The sequence below is a fragment of the Lutjanus erythropterus genome, chromosome 20, assembly GCF_056507025.1.
Source record: "Lutjanus erythropterus isolate fLutEry1 chromosome 20, fLutEry1.hap2, whole genome shotgun sequence".
NCBI lineage: Eukaryota > Metazoa > Chordata > Actinopteri > Lutjaniformes > Lutjanidae > Lutjanus > Lutjanus erythropterus.
Genome location: NC_139336.1, coordinates 32,934,282 through 32,955,192, shown reverse-complemented (window position 1 = coordinate 32,955,192; position 20,911 = coordinate 32,934,282). Strand labels below are relative to the sequence as shown.

Below are 20,911 nucleotides of genomic sequence, written 5' to 3'. Positions count from 1 at the left end.
TGTTGTCATTATAAGACATCAGTTAGTGCCACTTTAAATACTCACTAGAGCACCAAATGAGTCCTCCATAAATGCACTATTTCCTCTTTAACCTTTTAATGAAACTCTATATTTGTGAGATGCTTTTAAGATTTACACCTTCAGTATGAACCAATGGGCTTGGAGCTGAGAGCCACAGACAGGAAGTCAACATGTTGTTGGTTTTGCTCTTTAACTGGGATTTGTTGCCAATAAGAAAAAAATAAATCAATTAATCACATAGGTGATCTATTAATTAAAACATGAAAAGTGACGATTAGTTGCAGCCCCACAGTACTCAGAAGATATTTCGCAGCTTGTTGCCTTCAGAAGAAATCCTTAGATTGTTCAGCAGATAACTGAGAAAAAAGGGAAACTGAGAGAGGAGTCACATTTAACACAGATTGAAACCCTGAACGTTACAGTTATGATCTCCACAGATGCCGTTTGAAAGCCGTGGATTCACATGAGCCATGTTTTCAGCTGTCCTCTGTTTTTCCTCCAATTCCCCTGTTTGGACTGGTTGCCATAATAACAGATATATTTCGCTGGAAGTCAGGGAACAGGTTTAGGGCTTCAATAAACAGTGCAGAACAATGCAGATAATACTTTTAGGCTGAGTGTTGGAGGGGAAGGAGAGTGAGTGAGTCACGGTTTTGCCAAACAGCGGAGGATAACCAGGACAGGAGGTTTTCTCTTCTTTCAGTGTCCACGCGCAATTTTCTCCTGGTGAGCGGATATTGTAACTTAAGTCGTGAATTAGCGAGGTCTCCAACATTGTTTCATATGCTTATGATCTGTTCTCTCATCAGTATCACCCTCTGTATCCCTCTCTCTCTCTGTCCGTGTGCGTTCCACCCTCAGCCAGCTAATATCCTGTTGGATGAACACGGTCATGTTCGTATCTCTGACCTCGGCCTCGCCTGCGACTTCTCCAAGAAGAAACCCCACGCCAGTGTGTAAGTATCTGTGTTTAACCCCCTTCTCACAGGAGGTGGGCTGATTTAAATATTACCTGCTCAAATGTCAGTGATTTTAATCCCATCCAGAGCTGATATATTTTCTACTCTAGAACTTAGAAGAGCCATTATACTGTTTTTCGGGAAACTTGCCATTCCTCCTTCCTTATAGGCTGGAGAGACTAATAGTTAAATGTTTCTGATGCCCGACCCACACTGCCTACCTGCTACTGCCAGCCACTTCTCTCTACATTAAGTTTGCCATCAATAATAGAATGCTTCATTTCATTTGTTCAGGTTTATGTTCTACACCTTTCCAGGCGTGGAATCTAGTTTAGATCAGGAGCCTTATTTTCCTCATTTATCATGTATTTCTAGTTTATTTATGCACTCAGCCAGGATGAAGGGATTCTGTCCACAGAAACTCGAGTGTTTTCAATTTGAAACAGATACAGGAAGTGTTTCCTCATAACTGAGACATCTCAGCGTTGAAACTGTATTAAGGAGAGTCCTGTTGCTTGTAAGATATAAATTTGACAGTGAGATCATTCTGACATTTTATTTTTTGCTCAGAACAACAAACGAATTAGGTGAGATGCTGAATCTCTAGATGACGCGCTGCTGCAGCTGGGATGCTCCTGCAGGCTGTGCAGCTGCTCTAACCTGTTAACATCGACGCTGAAATGAAAAGCAAAACGTTCCCCAACACACTTGCAGCGATCAGGAAGGTGGAGTGGTTCGGACGTCAGTTTTGCTAATCTGATATATCATTTGTTAAAAGTTCAGATGCTGTAGTATCATGTTGAATCTGATTCTGACTTTTCTGAGCTGCACACATATTTAACACAGCCGTGCAGCTCAGTCCACTCTCAGGAGGAAACTTCTGTATAGTTGGAAGTGTATGTTCCAAATTAATATAATGACACTAAAAACATCCTGAAAGAAGTTAACTTATTACGAGTGTACACTTAATTATCAATGCATTTGTTTCTAATATTCTAGGGACAGCTTTCCACACAATAATGTTATTATATTAATATTTAATGCTTTGTTTGTTTCTGAATATGTAGTTATTATTCTTGGGTGATATGTTAAAATTGTCCTACCAGTGACGATCAGACCAATAACTGGCAGTTGCTGATATATTTGCACAGATGTTTGCTCATGTGTGGTGAATTTGCTGCAATCCACAACAGACTTAATGTCAGGAAAAGAAATATTCTTACACCAAATTTCCTCAAACAGAGAAATGCATCCGAACTCCTTCTGAATAAAAGTTTCTCTCTTATATCAAAACTAAAGTTTAATTTCCAGGTTAACTTACTGTAAAAACACATGAAGTCTTTTTACTGTAAACGTGCTCTTAATTCACAGCTAGATATGAAAGTATTGTGGCTCTACATGTTGTTTTTTTCCTGCAGCCTCTCTGTTGTTGCTAACCTCTCTGCTCAGTGGCTTAGCTCACTGAGCAACAGCTCTCATCTCTTGTTCAGACGCAGACCCAAATTTAAATTAGCAAAATAAAATGACAAAGATCGCACAAAATATCTGATATATTTGCCCAGTCGTCCAACCCTAGGAGTTGTTTTTAGCCCTGATTGTATATGAGATGTGTTTGTTGATGATTTTTGTTTGTTTTCTGTGTTTCTGTTTATGTGGTTCTCACTTCATTTGTGTGTTTTAACTATTAATTGAAAAAAAGCTACACAATAACGTGTAAGTGACAGTAATATGAAGACGAACTGGTGCTGCTGGTGATGAAGGTCACATGCGTTCACAGAAGCAGCTCCTGTAATTTCCCAGAAGCAAAACCGTCGTCCGGAACCACGACTTTTATTACGAGGGACGAGGGGAGACGTTTTATTACCCCACCTCCTCCTCTAATATTAATCCCGTTGAAATGGAGCTCCTGCGCACGACTCTGCGCTGGCTGTTCCACCGCAGCTGTAAAAAGTAATGAGTGTGTGTTTGACATGAGGCTGTGGTGTGTTTGTCGCAGGGGGACTCATGGCTACATGGCTCCGGAGGTCCTCCAGAAGGGGACGGCGTACGACAGCAGCGCCGACTGGTTCTCCTTAGGCTGCATGCTCTTCAAACTCCTCCGAGGGTAACTACTCCAGCTTTTCTCTCCCTCCTCTCCTCTCATCCTCTTCTGCTTTGTGCTCTTAACTCGCAACACGTCCTGCTTTCAAACCTCTTCTGCCTCTCGCTGTAAACCTCTTTGAATCTGCTCTCTCTCTCGCCGTCTGTTTGGTGTGTGTTTGATCTTGTTTGTGTGCGAGGCTGTGTGTGTGTGTCTGTTTGTTTGATCTGGAGTGTGTAAATGCCAGAGGTCTGGGCCCAGTAGGTCAGAAATCAGGTAAAAGGGGGAAGAAGAGCGTATGTGTGTGTGTGCATGTGTGCGTGTGTGTGTTGCCTGGTCTGAGCGGGCAGAACAAGAGAGAAGAAGAGTGTGTGTGACGTGTCCTTCCATTGATGTTTGAATGTGTGTGTTTGAACACTTTAAAGAGGAAGAGTGTGTTGGTCTTTGGTGAAAGGTTGGCTGCTTCAGAGACGGATGGACGTGTTTTAACACTCCAGTGAAAAGTGAAATCCTCTCTGTTTTATTTAAAAGTAAAACAAAATAATTCTCTCCAACAATATTACATCATTTATTCTCCACAAAAATAAGCTTTTAGCTCAATCTCTGGCTTTTATCAACTATAAACATTTAGCAGAATTTAAGAACCAGGATTTTTGGAACAATAAAACATAAGAGTCTCTCTGGATGTTGTACAAGATTCAATCCTGATTCAATCATCTAGGGTTTGGTTATTATATTATTATATAATGTAAGAAAGGGTGCAACATTTTGGGGAAAAACACTTATTCACTCTCTTTCTGTGAGCTGGACTGGGACCTGGTTTTCTTAGCTTGGCGTCAAGACTGCAAGCAGCGGGAAAACAGCCAGCGTGGCTCTGTCTGACGTTAAAACAACACCTCCAAATCCATCTTATATATTGCGTATTTTAGGCGCCATTGCATGGTGGGACTATTTCATGGCAAACAACAGTGTATCCATCCACTCTATCACAGTATTAGTTTTAGGGATGCCACAGTCTTCTTTATTGCTGCAGATACAGATTGGCAGTTATGTATGAGCCATATCAGCTGATTTTTTGTTTGTACGTTTTTTATTTTGCTATAGCAGTATTAAGAAAATCAAGAAGAAAAAAACTCTCTCTATTTATGTACTTTAAATTTTGTTGCTTCACCATTTCACACCTCTCCTCGGCACACGATGCCTTTTCTTTCTTCTTTGCTTTGATGAGCCCAGTACTGGAAACTAAATCTGCCTGTTAAGTGTAAATTTAATCCAGCATGACTAGAAATGGATCTTTATAGCGATGGGATTTTGACCCTGTTTTATACTGACTGCTGATTCCTTACTTTTCTTAACTGACCACAGATCATCAACAACAGCTGCTAGCACCTACAAGTCTTACCTGGTCTGTTGTAGGCCACATTTTGTCCTTTTTCCACGACTCAGAAACTGACATCCAGCTTCAACTTGAACTCAAACTTCGGCAGATTATTTCCATACCCAATACGTTATGATCCATTAAAGTTAGACACGATACAAGATGAATAAATCTGTGTTTTTGTTAGCTGCACTGCCATCTTGACTGGAGGGAACCTGCTGTATGTTACAGCTCCGCCTCTGTGTGGTCGCCCTATTGGAGAGGTCAAGATCTGCTAGTAAACAAATACAGTGTGCTTCAATCGCTTTACACTTTTGGTGACTAGAAAGCATGTCACCCGATCTCCCGATTGTTTTTACTATATATCAGCTAATAATGATCCATAATATTTGCTGTTTTTAACTGATATGTGAGTGAAGATTTAATCCATATTATCCACTCCTAGATTCAGATTTCTATATCACAGCTGATAAAATAAATGTTTCTAAAGAAGTCAAGTGAAGTTTAGATCTGCTGACTGACAAGTTTAAGACGTGAGCTCAGGACTGTTGCTGCTGGTGCTGGAAAATAAACACTTCCCAGACGTCTAGACCTGCAACAATTTATCACCAGCTATTTTGATAATCAGTTAATCAGTTGGAGTAAATATTTTTTGGTATCTTTATTCCTTTATGACAGTAAACTGAATATCTTTGGGTTTTGAGCAAAACAAGACATTTGAGGACGTCATCTCAGACAGATCGACATTTTTTCACCATTTTCTGACACTTTATAGACTAAACAACTAAATAATCAACCTGTGAAACTATGAAAATAATTCTTAGTTGCAGCCTGACAGACAACATTAACGTTCTTCTGCAGAGTAAATTCAAAAAACCAGCCTCCCTTTGGTTTCAGCAGCGTTTTTGCTCTCAGGCTTTTTCGCTTTATTGAATCTCTTGAAACAAGCTGTCTGATTGCATCTATAAAGTTCAGACTTGGATTATCGATCAACATCCTTCCGTTCTTCAGCAGTGGATTTTGATGTCATTTGGCTCGGGCCGAACAATTAGACTCATTGAAGATGTAGTTTGTGAGCTGCTGCTCTCCCATTAAGGCTGCCAGTTGTCATTTGATCACATTCGCTGAGAGGAGTGCGGCACTCTTTGTGTCTTGGACAGAGATGCTGTTCTGTCTGCTTAATATGTTGTCTTGATATATGGGCCTCAGAGGCAGCGTTCACTGCAGAGCTGCCTGTCGGCTTGTTTTATAATGGATCAGAACGTGTTTGTCTGTGAAAATCTGTCCAGCTTAAATTCTTTAGCTCCCTCTGAAATTTCCACTTCAGCTGCTCTGCTGCTGCTTCAGCATTTACACAAACAGTTTGGTCCCAGACTGCTTCACTTCAGCTCTCATGACTTTATGACAAATTGAAAAGTAATCTTCCTTAATTGAAGTTGAAGTAGTAGCAGGTGGAAACAGAAACATCAGAATTTAGTCAGAGTCTGGTATTAATTCAATAATTCAGACTTTGCATCAGCAGCATTTACACCGGTGTTAATTGAAATTGAATATATGAGGAGACAGCATTGAAATATGACCTTTATTATTACATATTTCTGGTTCCCATGAGTATTTCCCAAAAGGTTTGTATTGATTGGAAAGTAAGTATATTTATGTGAGGTTAAAAAAACACATTTTCTCAGTTGAATTGAGTATTTCTTTAAGCATAGAAAAATAATTGGATGACTTAAATATGTTGATCATATTTACATTTATTAGTTTGCAGAGAAAAAATGAAAATGTATCCTGATTAAACTCACAAGCTTTTCAGAAACTCTGCACGTAGCTAATTAGAGTGGGAACGATCAAGTGACCATTTCTTAAAGGAGAAATCTGTAATATATTTACTTTAATAAATCATAATCATGCTAAACTGAAATACTCTCTTCTCGACAAAACAAATCTGCAGCCATGGTGTCCCCCCTTAGAAATTTATTTTCCAAAATGCAATTGCTGTTTTTGTTTGCCTTTTTCAGATAAATTAGAGTTCAGATTAATGCTGAATGTTCGCCAAATGATTAAGTGTGTGTTTATGAGTCATAAGAAATCATTAATAATATTTTAAAAGGAGTAGATGTTTATAACAGTTAAAATGTGCAAAATGTTAATGGAGTCTGGACTTTGAGTTAAGTGGCTGCCTGTTTTCTATAGCTGAGGTTTTTTTTTTTCAGGATAACAGATTTAACTTTAAACCAACAGACAACTGAGTTATTAAAAGCTGATCAACTCATAGTTATTGTCAGTTTGCACTTGTCTTGCACTCCTGCAGTGTTCCTGCAGCCTGCCTGAGCTTCCTCGAGTCTGGGGAGGAGGAGGGGACAGGGGACACGCAGATTGTCTGTTTTTGCAGCCGCAGTTGCTACATATTTCTTATTGTTTTATTCTTGTTGATTTTAGTAACATAAATCCCAAATCCTGTCAGATTCTACATAATAGTAATACATAATGATTATCAGTCAGAATAATCACCATTAGATGATTTTCAAAATCGTTCAGCCCTCGTATCAAGGCCACAGTTTCTACAGTTTTTAATCCAACACTGAATTTCTCAAACACCCTCAAAGCTCCAAGTCAGCACTCGAACACAGAGGTGCTTAATTAGAGTGCGAACGATCTGGGTCATTTCAAATTACCATTTCTTCATTTTTAGTGTTGTAATATTTATGAGCTCAACTTTTAACCAAGAATGTCGGAGTGTGTGCGGAGTTTTGAAAGGTGTGATTGGTTTCTGATTTATTCCTCCTCTCTGTGCTTTCCCTCGTCTCCCTTTTATCCTCACCCCTCTCCTCCCTCCTGTATTTCAATAATCTGCAGTCGGAGTGTCAGCATCTGTCTCTCTCCTCTCCTCTCTCCCGTCCAGGCACAGTCCCTTCAGACAGCACAAGACCAAAGACAAACACGAGATCGACCGCATGACGCTCACCATGGTAAGACACGTCTACACGCCGCATGTTTCCTAGAAGTTAGTGACAAAGGTGCACGCGGTGGCGGATGCACATATTAGAAGCAGTCTCTGTGTAAACATACTGTAAAGCGCATAGGCAATATAAGTCTTTACTTAACCCCGAACACACCCTGTTTACCCTTCAGTAATACCAAACGCACACAGAAGTTTATATCCCTGTGCACACTGAGTTGTGTGGGAACAGACACCTGATGCACACTAGTTAAAGAGAATTAATCTACCTGTTTGAGCCGTATTCTGCTGACTAAATGAGTCAGGTGGACGTCTTTGTTTTGGGGTCGTCTCCGTTTCTCTCGGCCTGCTACCCTCCAGCACTCGGCCGTGTGTTTACTTTGCTGTGTCATGGGAAAGACACGGGAGATGAGGCATATGACAGAAACCCGGCTTAGATAAACTGAACCAGCAGCCAAAGCTGGAAAAGTTAAAGTACACTCCTCTGGGTCAAACGGATTTAAAGACACAGCCAGCGCAGGTTTACTCTGGGAGTCGGGGGATCTGTCAGCGGTCCAGGCCAAAAATTCAGAAGCTTAAAACTACACCAGGCATTACAGTTTCATCTGTTTTGAATCTGTGTATTTTTAATTAAGTTTAAAGTCCACTCCTCCGCTTCTTGTTTCTTCACTGTGCTGTTTGAGCTTCACTGTGCAGAGTTGGTTTTCACATTCATCTGCTGCAGGAGGAAAGTTTCTCTCTGGGCTCAACTTTGATCTCAGTTTAACATGAGGGTGTAAAAACATGACTAATATAGTTTATGGTTCTTTTGCCCATTTTCTGCATGAGTTACAAACATAAATACACATTTGTAGCTAACCTAAAAAAATGATGAAAAGAAGACAGCATGATGAGAAAGTGACAGAAAAGTGCAGCTGGTACCAGAGTATCTGGGAAAAATGAATATTGAAAACATCAAATATTCACTGTTGATACTTATTGATGTATCCACTATTCTGATCATTGGTCAATTTGTTTTGGGGTTTTTTTGTCATTTGCAAATCAAAAATGACAAACATCTGTTTCCAACTTCTAGGATGTGAGGATTTCAGGCTTTTCTTTGTCAGACATGACAGGAAACGGAATATTTTAAGGTCTTTGACTGAACTGACAAACACTAAAAGTTCTTTAAGGAACTGGATTAGAGACTTGCACGGGCCAAAAGCTCCAGCCCGGCCCTGGCCTGTGGCGTTCAAGCCCCAGCCCGACAAAATCTGCAAATTTTCAGCTGAAATCCAGCCGGAGACCAACACTAATCTCTTCTTACTCTCTCTGACACACACACACTCTCCAACTAAACTACTAGTACCACCAACAATCATGTCCACAAATATCAGCATGCAGTGAATTTGATGTGCCAGGATCCTGAATACAGACACATTTCGGTCTTTGGCCAGAAAAAGTTTTGAAGTTTGATTTAGACCCAGTAAGAAGATACTTAGAGCTACAATGATTAGTTGATTAATCAACACAGAATGAATCGGCAGCATTTGAATAATTGAATAAATAAAAGAATAAATTAAATATTGTGGTGCTGCAGAGGCGTCGTGCTTTGTTTTGTACAGATCCTTGGAAAAAAAAAAAACAACAACTTTATTTATATAGCACCTTTAAAAACTGAGTTTCCACAGTGCTTTGACAGACAAAACAAAAGAGCAGGATACCAAGGAAGCAAAATAACAACAGAGCAACAGGAGCAAGCTGAAACTGAAGCTAAACAAGACACAAGCAAAGACACTAAAACACAGAAAAACAAAACAACACAGTAAAAAAGATAAGAACAGTAAAACTAGGAAAATGTGACAATAAGAATAAATTAAAATAAAGAGGGCAGAGATTAGAGACATAACCTGATGTTGTCAAGTCAGTATAAATAAAGAAATGGAATAAGACAACACCATGTAATGTCAATGTAAATAAGTGCAAATAAAAGGATAAAAATGAAATACATTAAAAAGAGCCGATGACATTACATAAAAGCAAGTCTATAAAAATGAGTTTTAAGAAGTGATTTAAAAGATATTACTGATCTCCTCAGGCAGGTCGTTCCAAAGTCGAGGGGATCTGATGGAAAAAGTGCTGTCAACTTTAGATTTAAGCCTCGACTTTGGAACAGCCAGGAGGGCCCCGCCCGAGGATCCAAGGCTGCGTACTGGTTCATAAAGGGTTAACATGTCAGCTGTGTAGCTAGGGCCCAGACCCAGACGGGCTTTAAAAGTGATCAGTAAAATCTTAAAATCAATTCTAAAACGTACAGGAAGTCAATAGAGTGAGGTGATGTCATCTGTTAAAACCAGTAACACCATAATTCTGCAACTGCAATATCAGTCAAAATAACTGCTTTTAAATATTTCTTCAAAATGGTTTAGTCCCACCCTGAAGGGGTTGATGATTACAAAAGATCACAAAAAAAAAAAATCAACAATTTGACTCAAAATATAAATTTAAAAATGATTTTACGGATTTAAAATTGATTTTATTGCTCCTCCAGAGGTTACAACCAGGACTGCGGCAAAAGCAACAGTGCTATTCAAAAATAATGACCAATCAGAATAGAGTATTTAACAAAGCATTGAATAAAAAAAGTTGAGTTTTGATATCCAGCCCTGATTAGATGATATCACAGTCCTGGTGTTGCATTTCCAAAAATCTGAGGAACAATAGTCAGTAGAAAGTATTGAGTGTATTCAGGCTGTCAGAGGACGATACTGCTGAGTCTTTTGATGTCATGGGTCAAATTCAGCAAACACTTGATGAATGGCGTCCATTGAGCCCACCCGGTGACATATCTGTTCTCGCCCACCCTTTTTTCCCCTCCGCACGTCCAGGCCCGAGCCCTGCGAGGGCGACATGTTGTGTTTGAGCGCAGCCGAGTTCACAGCGACAAACTGTAGAGCGAATTTTCAGCACAGCTTTGCTCCTCTTCACTCCGCCTGCCTGCCAGCAGCAGCAGTTGTCCATCACGCTGGAACACGTCCAAATCTCTGTGTCCGTTTATGTGTTTTGTCAGGACATGAAGCAATTGAGAAGGGTAGCTGCTCCCTCCCACGCACACACACACACACACACACACACACACACACACACACACACACACACACACACACACGCACACACACGCACACATGCAGGCGCTATTTGGCTGAGCAGGACCTCTAAACAGAGAAAGTATGATCTTTCATATCACAATAAATCCAGATTAGGATTTTAATCCAGCCACTTAATCTGGTTTATCCCCTTAATCCTCGTCTGTGGGTGTGTATGTGTGTGAGCGAGCGAGAGATGGAGACAGAGAGGGGGGGGAAAGGCTGTGATTCAGGCCTGACCGGGCTAAAAATACTGCTCTATATGTCTTTGTGTTTATTAAACATGATGAATGGACTCATTACATAAACACGAGCAGGCAGCAGTGAAAAGGTTGAGAACTGAGCAGCCAAGACAGGAAGAGATGGATGGAAGGAGGGATGGAACAGGTCCAGATAGATGGCATGTCTGCTCTCCGAAACGTCTCCGCGGAGCAGCTGACACAACGTAAACACGTCAGCAGGAAGGGCGCCGACTTGTTTTCAGAAGTTGTGTTGTGTTTCTACGACTTGGCTTTACTTGACTCATTTTTGCAGACAGTACCTCATCAATTTTGTCGGGGTTTTTAGCTGATCGTCATAGCAACACCATGTTAAACTGCTGTGACATTTGGGCTGTGTGGTATGACCAAAATCTCATATCCTGATAAAGCAGATTTTTGGCTCAACTCACTTTTGGTACCAGGAACTTTTATCCCTTTCATTTTCCACTGCAGACATTACCCTGTCAACCTTCCCGGGATTCTGAACTGATCGTCATAGCAACACCATGTAAAACTGCTCTGACATTTGGGCTATGTGATATCACCAAAATCTAATATAAGTCATACGAAATGACCCATGGAGAAGCCTATTTCTTATTACATTTTGAATTATTTACTTGACAAATAAGAGGTTCTTATGTCTAGACTCTCTCTGTGCCGTTCGATGTGATTCTTGCATAGGTGGTCAAAGATGTTCGAGGTCTTTTAGTCTATTTTGGTGACCCATCAGTGGCATCATTTAATAATAATAATGATAACTTTATTTATAAAGCACCTTTAAAAACAGAGTTTACAACATGCTTTGATAGACGAAGCAAAACAGCAGGATGCCCAAGAGGCAGTGTAACAACACAAAGACAGATTTGCAAAGTAGATTTTCTTGTTATGTGTCAGACTTTTCATATCCAAACCATGTCCATTCAGCAGAAGCAGCCCCGTCTTTTAGATATGAGCGGAGTCCCTGTCCTGTTCCGAATTACCCCACTCTGTGTCACATTCACTCTCCTTCATGTTTGTTGTTTGTGTTGCCTTCCTGCAGGGTTCCTGTCTGCATATTTGCCCTGCAGAAGAACACAAAACATCATCCAAATGACAAAAAATAATGCCGTACAGAGGGACTGATTTACGACAAAACAAAATAAATGAGTAAAATATGGAAGTTATTCCCTCTTTATATATCGTCATATCACACAGCCCTGTGACATCGTCTTCAGTGTGAGACAAACTGAGGAGCAATGGAGGATATTGAACTTGTGCCTGTTTGTCACAGCAAGGACACACACATCTGAGTGCAGCAAGACAAAAGACTCCTGAAAAAAACAGGAGAGTTTTTAAATCCTGCATCAGAACTCAGATAGTGAAACAATTCTGGTGTCTCCATGTCGATTCTCTCCGACCCAACGAAGGTCTGTGGTGTTTTCATGATGGATGCATCGATTGTGAAATTCAGGGCCAATTAAGATATTTATAATTAATGGCCAATAGTGATACTGATGTTACTGTTGCCCTCTTACGTCAAACCAGAGTTGTGTTCGTCCCTGAAACGGCAGCTGAGTCCAACCGCAAGTCACCAACACAACATTCAGTGAGCGCAAAATTATCACAACACAACAGATAAACATCCTGCACTGCCATTGGTGAACATCATCTTGTTTGCTGATTGGCCGACTGCAGTTAACAAGAGGAATATCGACAGATAGTTAATGAATGTTAACTCATCACATCGTTGCATCCCTCCAACTTTTATCATTAGAATATCAACAAGAAAGCTCAAGGTGATACCAGAAAAGAACCAGGTGCCATGCATGACATTCGACTATGAAAAAAAAATTCATCCTTGTTTTGAGTCATAACTCTGTCCAATCAGAACACACAGATCTTCAAACCTGTTGATTATTATTATAACATGAAGCATATATACATCTCTAAAGACATAAAACCATAAAAATATCCGCATATCCTCAAATGCTCCATCCAGAATCAGACCTGATTCAGAATATGCAAACACAATATGCTGTTTACACGACCTGTATACAATGTTGAATACTGTCAGATTCTGACTGATGGTGGAAAATTATTTTGCATGTAAATGTAGTCAGTGTGTGTCTGGGGGAGTGGAGTGCAGCGTCAGACTTCTTTGAAAACCCCTGCGCTGTAGTAAAAGGTGTAAATCATGTCAATCTATTTTCAAACGACTCATTCTCACTTTCGCTGTCTCTCCCCCTCCTTGTTTTGTTTCCTCACTCCCCTCCTCTTGCTCCCCTCCCCTCCCCTCCCCTCTTCTCTCTTGCAGAATGTGGAGCTGCCAGACTCCTTCACTGCAGAGCTCAAAGATCTGCTGGAGGGCCTGCTGCAGAGAGACGTATCCAAGAGGCTCGGCTGTCAGGGCCGAGGGTACGACACACACTCCACACACGCATCAATGTTGACATTACCCTCCGTTTCGTACCAGAGTTTATGTCCGCTGACGTGTAAATGAACTCATCAGTCAGATGTGTTTTGCTAGCTGTGCTCATTAGGCCTGGAAACACTGGGTGGTGTAGTTTGCGGCCCAGTGGAGACGGATAGAGACGGACATGAAGTGATCCGATAGAAGCTGAGTTCATAACTAATTTCATCAGCGCTGTCGTTCCACATCAGCTTAGGACTAAACCAGAGTGATGGATCACTGTCTGCTCTGGGTATTTGGCTAAATAGCAGGATTATGAGTGTGTGTCAGAGGGGAATAAATGTGGCAAACACTGCCACCTAGTGTACAAATGTGAACTAACACGAGTCTGTGAACCTCTCTGTGTCTCATACGTGCAGAGCCCCAGAGGTGAAGGAACATCAGTTTTTCAAAGGCATCGACTGGCAGCAGGTGTACCTCCAGAAGGTGAGCCAGCAGCTTTTGTTCTTTTAGTGCTGCATTTTTTTCCCATGGTATCGTGAATATCTGTGGAGATAAATTTGTCTCAGCATGGAAGAAACTCATGCTTCACGATCTCCAAGAAATAACAAGATTTTTATGGTGGTGTAATTTCAGAAATTAAAAGTACAAATGTTTCATGTGGAAGTTCAAAGTCCTTTTTTTGCATTTTTTGAAGATTATTTATCAAACATCAAAAAAGAAAAGAAAGAATAAATAAGGGAAAACTAAATAAAACAAGAACACATCAGCAACAACATCAGAAAATAAATAATAATATAGTAATGCTAAAAAATAAATAAGAAATTTTATAATGAGCCCTATAATTCTACGGAGGTCGCCATGTTTTTCTGGTGGGACAAACAGACCTCTGGCTCCAGATACGACCTTTCACGTGTTTCACATTTTCACAACCACCATAAATTAATTTATTCGCTCGGAAAGGGAGGGTGAGGCAAGGTGTTTACAATTTGTAAGATCAGGAGCTAGATGCCACTAAATCCACAAACCAGTCCTTTAACTTATTGTCTAATCAAATGGTAGTCTTGAATTCAGTTTGAGGAGATCTTAAAATTTTTATTATCATTATCATTATTATTATTTAGTTAATTTGATGAATCCTGTCAGCATGGCCTAAAATTCAAATATAGAGAATATATTTTTTCATACTAACAAACTTATTTGGACAAATATTTTTTTAACTCCACCAGTTATTATCATTTTGCCTGTTTGTCTTATCATTTTGAACTGACAGGACATGTATTTACGCTACATTTCCACATTTGATGTTAAGTGTTGTTGCAAATTGGCCTTGGATTTCATTAAACACTGTTATCTTATGGGAAAAAAAACTTGGTAGTTCCACATGAACGTCCTGAAAAGCCTGATGTGCGAATTTTACCCCAGTACTTAAACACAACATGTAGACGTAGATCAGACTTTCAAAAGAATCTGAAATACTGATACTGAAGTTGGGTATTTATTTGTAAACTTATTTTACATTTGGTCATATTGGTTGCTACGTGTTTGTAGATTTAACAAAATAAAAAATGTCATGCAAATTGTCAGATTTTGTAAATACTGTTATTTGTAGATCATGAAACATGTATTTGTCACAAACATTGAGACTCATTTCTTTCTAATAGTGTGCAGCAGTAATGAGTCCACAAAACTCTGATTGATATGAGATTTTTTCTGCTCTTTGAACTTTTGGTCAATTTGGTCACAAATGTTCAATTTCAAGTGTTTTAATAAACTACAAAGTAATTTGTTAGGTGTTTTTCCCTTTTTATTAGCATAAATCTGGGGGGAAAAAACTCTCACTACTTGTGTTTTATGGGCTTGAATGTTCAACTTTAAAGTGGCAGAGCAGTCTTTACTAATTTTATCTCTTTATCTGCAAGTCCTAAGTGGTAGCACTCTCACTTTTTTAAAAAAACGGAGTGTTATTTGTTCAAATTAATTCAACCCCACTCAAAGCAGCTGCATCTTAGAAGGAAACAGCTTCACATTTATTCAGATAAGAACCGGCGTCGGCTTGTTTGAGTCTTCAGATTACATCTCAGCTGCGAGGGCAAGCAGAGATCTTGTCTCACAGAAAGTTTGTAGTAGAAATGTTTGTGCTGGATGTGTGTAAGAAGCAACAGATAACCAAGCCGTTCTTTAAACCTGCTTCTTGTTATCTTCTCTCTACCAGCATCAGAAACTTGCAGGAGTCAACAAGTAGATTTCACACACATATCCAAACATTATTTAAAATGACAGGAGGTCATTATGATTTATATGTTTAAAAAAACAAAGTGTGAGTTCAAGGCAGCCCTTTAACTGAAATACAGTGGCGTCTCTGTGTTTGAAGCAACAGTGGACAGAGCTACACTAGTCATTAATCCAGTACAGTTACAGTTGCTATGGTTACCCCATCACTTCAGGGGAAGCACTGCTGTGGGACTGTCGCCTTGTTGTTCTGCTCACTCTCTCCTGTTTCTCCTTTATCCTCCTCTGTCACTTCTTTCTCTTTCTGCCTTCTTCTTCTTCTTCTTCTTCTTCTTCTCTAAAAACGTCTCCTCCGTCTGTAGTACTCTCCTCCTTTAATTCCTCCCAGGGGAGAGGTGAACGCTGCAGACGCCTTTGACATAGGCTCTTTTGATGAGGAGGACACCAAGGGCATCAAGGTAAAAGCCGACTCTCTCACATCCATACACCACATTTATTACCCACTTCTTCCACCACACACGCTGACAGGACAGGATCCACCGCTGTAAACAGACGCGTCCTGATCCAGACTCAGCAGAAACAACCAGAAAACTGTGGAAAATCATTTCTGCCAGTGTTCCTGTAAGTCATAATGATGAGAACATTTCTAGAAATAGTTTCTCATTAAGAGTAGTGCTGCCCCGTCACAATCAAAGAATCATCAGTCGGAGACTCTTCAGTTGACTGAGAGTCTTCCAGTCGAGCTGCCGCCTTTTTTTTTTTCTCCCCTCCATCAGTCAGTGTGCACTGCTGTGACAAGATAAAACAGATGGAAGCTTTTAAAATTGCTCAGGAGAACATTTCAATGAGGAATTAATTAGAATCATAAATATATTTTATATAAGCTGGCACACTTATTTAAAAAGATCTTTGTGACAACATGTGCTGGTGGTAAATTAACTGATGAGAGAAGGTGAAACGAGTGGTTCTGAACAAGGCAGTAAAACGACCAAATCTGATTTGACTGAAAAGTCTTAGATGGGAATGGCCCTGATTTTGAGATATGAAGTCAGTATTTGGAGTAGTAGCTAGTCAGCGCCAGAAATCATAGTTGGTCAAACTACTTAATATGAATTAATGTTTAACACCAGTTAACTGTTCCCTCTAAGATGTTAACCAGTCGCCCACTAATCCCTGTGCAACCTGGAAGTTCTGATCAGCAAAGTGAGACAGATCACATCTCGTAAAACCAGCGCTGTTTGACCTAGAAAATGAAAATGAAGTTATATTTGGGCTCTACCAGACTAAAAATGGCTGCAGTAATGTGTAACTACATTCAGCTCTGTGCAGCTAACACAGTGATGCTGCTCGGTCTGAAAACAAAACATATTTAGTGAGTTAGTGAGCATTTTAACTGGTGTCATGGTTTGTTGAATAATGTGTAATGTTCATAATGCATGGTGCAAAGTGCTTCTGCAGCATTTAAAATACGATTTGCTTCTTGAAGAATTTGATTAATGACTTCAAATGAAGTCAAATACAAACAATATTCTTTTAGGGATAATATTTAATATTATCAATTAATAAACTGCACTCAAATTTAAAAGTGAAAGTTTCTTGTTCATAAGAACTTGCAGGATAATTTTTTCCTTCACACTGGCAGAAGTGAACTTCATTCATCAAAAGTCATTGAACACATCGTCACGACCACATGAATTCTCAGTGGTTTTGTTCCTTTTCTAAGCTGCATGTGAGTCGACATCGATTAAAAAAACATTGATACTTGAAGGACACCAAGTCTTTTTGAGCGAAAGGAAGTTATTCTCCAGCTGCATGCTTTCTCTTTGACTAAACACAGAGGTCGCAGGGTCACTTTCCTGCCGAAATGCTGTACAGCTCTTTATTTAAGCAACACATTGTACACTTTTTATACATATATATATATATTTTCATCCTTCTATTTATGCTTCCTGACTTACAGTTTGTGCTTTTTTATCCTTTTTTATATTTTTATACTTGCTGTGTTTATTGTTATGCACTACAATACTGAAGCAAATTCCAAAGCTGCTTGGCTGTAAACCTGATTCTGACTATAGGTGTAGCTTTAGTAAAGTAAGCAGAGTTGGTTTGTACTTAAGTAATTCAAAGTAACATACAGTCTTTACCTCCTCCTGGAACATTAGATTCCTCCTTCATTAACATGAATGTGTCTGCATTACCACTTAATCATCCTCTGACGCTCCACTGCTGAGAAATAAAAGACAAAACTCGTTTGATTACATTTCCCCAGACGGACGTTAACGCAGGAGGAATCATCTAAATAACTGCTGTTTTGTAACGTTCAGATGGTGGAAGCAGAGTTTACAGCTGCTGCAGTCTCCTGATGTTCATCCAGGCTGAACAAAATGTCTGAAAGTGAACAAAAACACAATTTCTTTAAGAGACATTCAAGATCACTGCAGTCAGTCAGTATATAGACACTCAGTGGACAGTTTTTATTGTATTATACTGAGATGTGTTTCTGTAATATGTAGTTTAGCCTCACAGATATTAGAAACACCTCTGAGAGTAACATAACACAGTTCAACAGCAGCACAAAACACAGTGAAGAAAACGATCCAACAATCGAATCAACACTGAACACAATATAGATAATATATATATGTATAATATGAGCAGGACCAGCCAGCTAGTGTCGTATTGTGTGTGTTGTATTTTGGATTTCAGAAAAGGTTTGATGGTATTAATATTAATTATGTTGCAGCATATTTAAAATTCTGCTTTTTAAAGCTGAAGTGATCAGATAAAATGGAAGTTACTGCCTTTTGCTTTGGCGACATAAACAATAGAAAAAAAAATAAAATGGCTACAGAATAATGTACGGCAAACAGACACCTGCTGGACGGGACAAGAAAAACGAGCAAGCAGTCCAATAGAACAGCAAGATGCTGTGTTGCTATGGTTACATGGTATTGTTTACAACAAATGGAATTAAAGACATTACATAGAGTTATTTTGTATGTGTTATTTAATGTCATTATTATAGCAGTGTATCTGAACGCAGTAGACAAAGTCTCTGAAGCTCACGTTTCTCACTTTAGTTTTGAAATCCTCCCCGTTTTCAAGGTTTCAGTGACGAGGATGCAACTGAGTGTGCATGAGCTTTAAAATAAAACTAAATATTTCTGCGTAACTTTCCTGTAACTCAGAGGTTCTCAAACTTTTTTTTTCAGCTTCTGAAGCGAGGCATGCCAGAAGAAGTTTTTATCCGACAGTGTTTTTTTTATCAGTCATTAACAAATGTCAGCACAGCAACATCAGCGGACTTTATTTTCCCATATTAATCATATTCTTTCTCTCCATATTTTTCCTCTGGTCATCTGTGCTCCACAGTTTGAGAACCACCGGTGTAACTGAGCATAAACCTAAATTAGAGAATTGTTAGAGTGAAAGTGAGTTTGACACTGAGTCACCGAGTGTTTGTCTGCTGGTGTCTGATGTCCTATACTGCCATTAATTTACCTCCCAAACTCACAAAGATGAAAACGACCGTTCGCCACCACCATCCATCACAACATCAGCCTCCTCTCAGGAGAGTACGGCGTGTGCTTCATTTTGTCTGTCAAGGTCGCTTTTATTGTTTCTCAGGAGAGAAAATTGTCTTGAACTGAACGACTCAGAAACAAATTAAAAAGAAAACTTACAGACACACTATTTTATTCACAAAAGACACGTTCGCTGTTGATGCGTCAGGACTCTCGTACATCCAGCAGCGTCGATGCCAGAACTTATTAACGAACACTCAGGGGAATTCTGATTAATGTCCCGCGCTGTTTCTCTCCCTGTCTGTGTGTCTGTCTGTGTGTGTGTCCTGTAGCTGCTGGACAGTGACCAGGAGCTGTACAAAAACTTCCCTCTGGTCATATCGGAGCGCTGGCAGCAGGAGGTGGCAGAGACGGTCTACGAGGCGGTCAACTCGGACACGGACAAGAATGAGGCTCGCAAGAGGGCGAAGAACAAGCAGCTGGGCCACGAGGAGGGTAATGATGACCACAGACAGCAAATACACAAATCCCTCTAGAAGATAGACATATATTTTTATATTTCTTTATGTATAAAGATTTTTTCCGTTTATCAAACAAGACATTGACATTTGCCTCCATCTCAGAGTGTAAATATGTACAGAAAGATGAGAAACAATGAAAAGAAACAATAAATAAAACAACAGCATCCATAAAAGATAGAAGACCAAAAACATTTTTAAAAAACTAACCAACTCTATTGATAATTGATGAGTTGGTTTGAGTAATTTTTTTCTGATTTCAGCTTCTTAAATGTGAATATTTTCTGGTTGTGTGCGTGTGCGCGTGTGCAGATTACGCCCTGGGAAAAGACTGCATTATGCACGGCTACATGCTGAAGCTGGGGAACCCGTTCCTGACCCAGTGGCAGCGCCGATACTTCTATCTGTTCCCCAACCGTGTGGAGTGGAGGGGGGAGGGCGAGTCACGGGTGAGTTCACCTCACAGCACACGCGCTTAATCACTTTCCATGCTCATGTTCACGTCTGTGTGTCATTTTCACGTCTGTGCGTCCTGAAGGGAGGGTCGTCCTCTACCGTCTGTCAGTGTATGAATGTCTGTCTGTCTGTCTGTCTGTCTGTCTGTCTGTCTGACTCCACACTGAAGGAGACGTGGCTAAAACATTTTAAAAAGCAGAAAGAAGGGGTGAGTGTTAACTCCAGGTGCAGGTCCTTGCTGTGTCCTCAGCGTCCTCCCCGCTGTCTTTGTCCAGAAGGTGTTTAGAGCTGTAGACCTCCTCCATTGCTGCAGACTCTGTAGTGCTGCTTCAGTCCTCACTCCCTCCTGATAGACGAGCCACAGGTAGAGCCGCCCTGCGGGGCGTTCAAGTGCAGGAATTCAGGTTTTTTGACAAAAAAAAAATCACTCCCAGCTCCATCAAATGATGAACTTCCACAAGTTTTTCTGCACAGAAATAATCTTAAAAAGGCTCCTTTTAACTTTGTCTTGCCTTATAAACATCATTTACATATTTTCATCAGTATCACCAGTAATCCAGTGATTGTTGTCTGTTCATTCCAATGTTTTTCCTTTATTTTTTTATAAGAAATGGTTCAGATTATATCAACATTCTGCAAAGCTGTCATCAAAGCAAAAGGTGTCTGCTTTGAACAATCTAAAATATCGAAGAGCAAAAACAACTTTTTCACACTTGGAAGTTGACAGGTGCTCTTCTGCAACATTTGATAACAATTAAGTTATTAAATATTTAATTACATGTGCAGAAGACAGTGTTTGAGTCTTTTATATTTTAGATTGTTAAAAAGTAAAAATATATTTGTTGTTTTTTTTTTTCTTTTTAAGATTTTCTTTAGATTTTTTTTTTTTTTTCACATTTTTGGTTGACTACATAATTCCATATTTCATAGTTTTGATGTCTCGATTGTTAAGAACAGCACTGACCACTACGGACTCTAAAACATCCTGAGCACTCAGCTGCCTCAGAAAA

General features: G+C 39.7%; 1 protein-coding gene across 1 annotated transcript in view; it reads left to right on the top strand.

The window, feature by feature from the left end:
* Window positions 1–20,911, top strand: part of grk3 (G protein-coupled receptor kinase 3) — a 91,983-nt gene that overhangs the window by 68,986 nt on the left and 2,086 nt on the right. Inside the window, exons 12-19 of the mRNA XM_084745489.1 lie at window positions 883–977; window positions 2,977–3,084; window positions 7,341–7,407; window positions 13,076–13,176; window positions 13,591–13,657; window positions 15,766–15,861; window positions 19,260–19,422; window positions 19,758–19,894. Coding sequence (XP_084601615.1) covers window positions 883–977; window positions 2,977–3,084; window positions 7,341–7,407; window positions 13,076–13,176; window positions 13,591–13,657; window positions 15,766–15,861; window positions 19,260–19,422; window positions 19,758–19,894 — 834 coding nt within the window. The remainder of the gene's footprint in view (window positions 1–882; window positions 978–2,976; window positions 3,085–7,340; window positions 7,408–13,075; window positions 13,177–13,590; window positions 13,658–15,765; window positions 15,862–19,259; window positions 19,423–19,757; window positions 19,895–20,911) is intronic.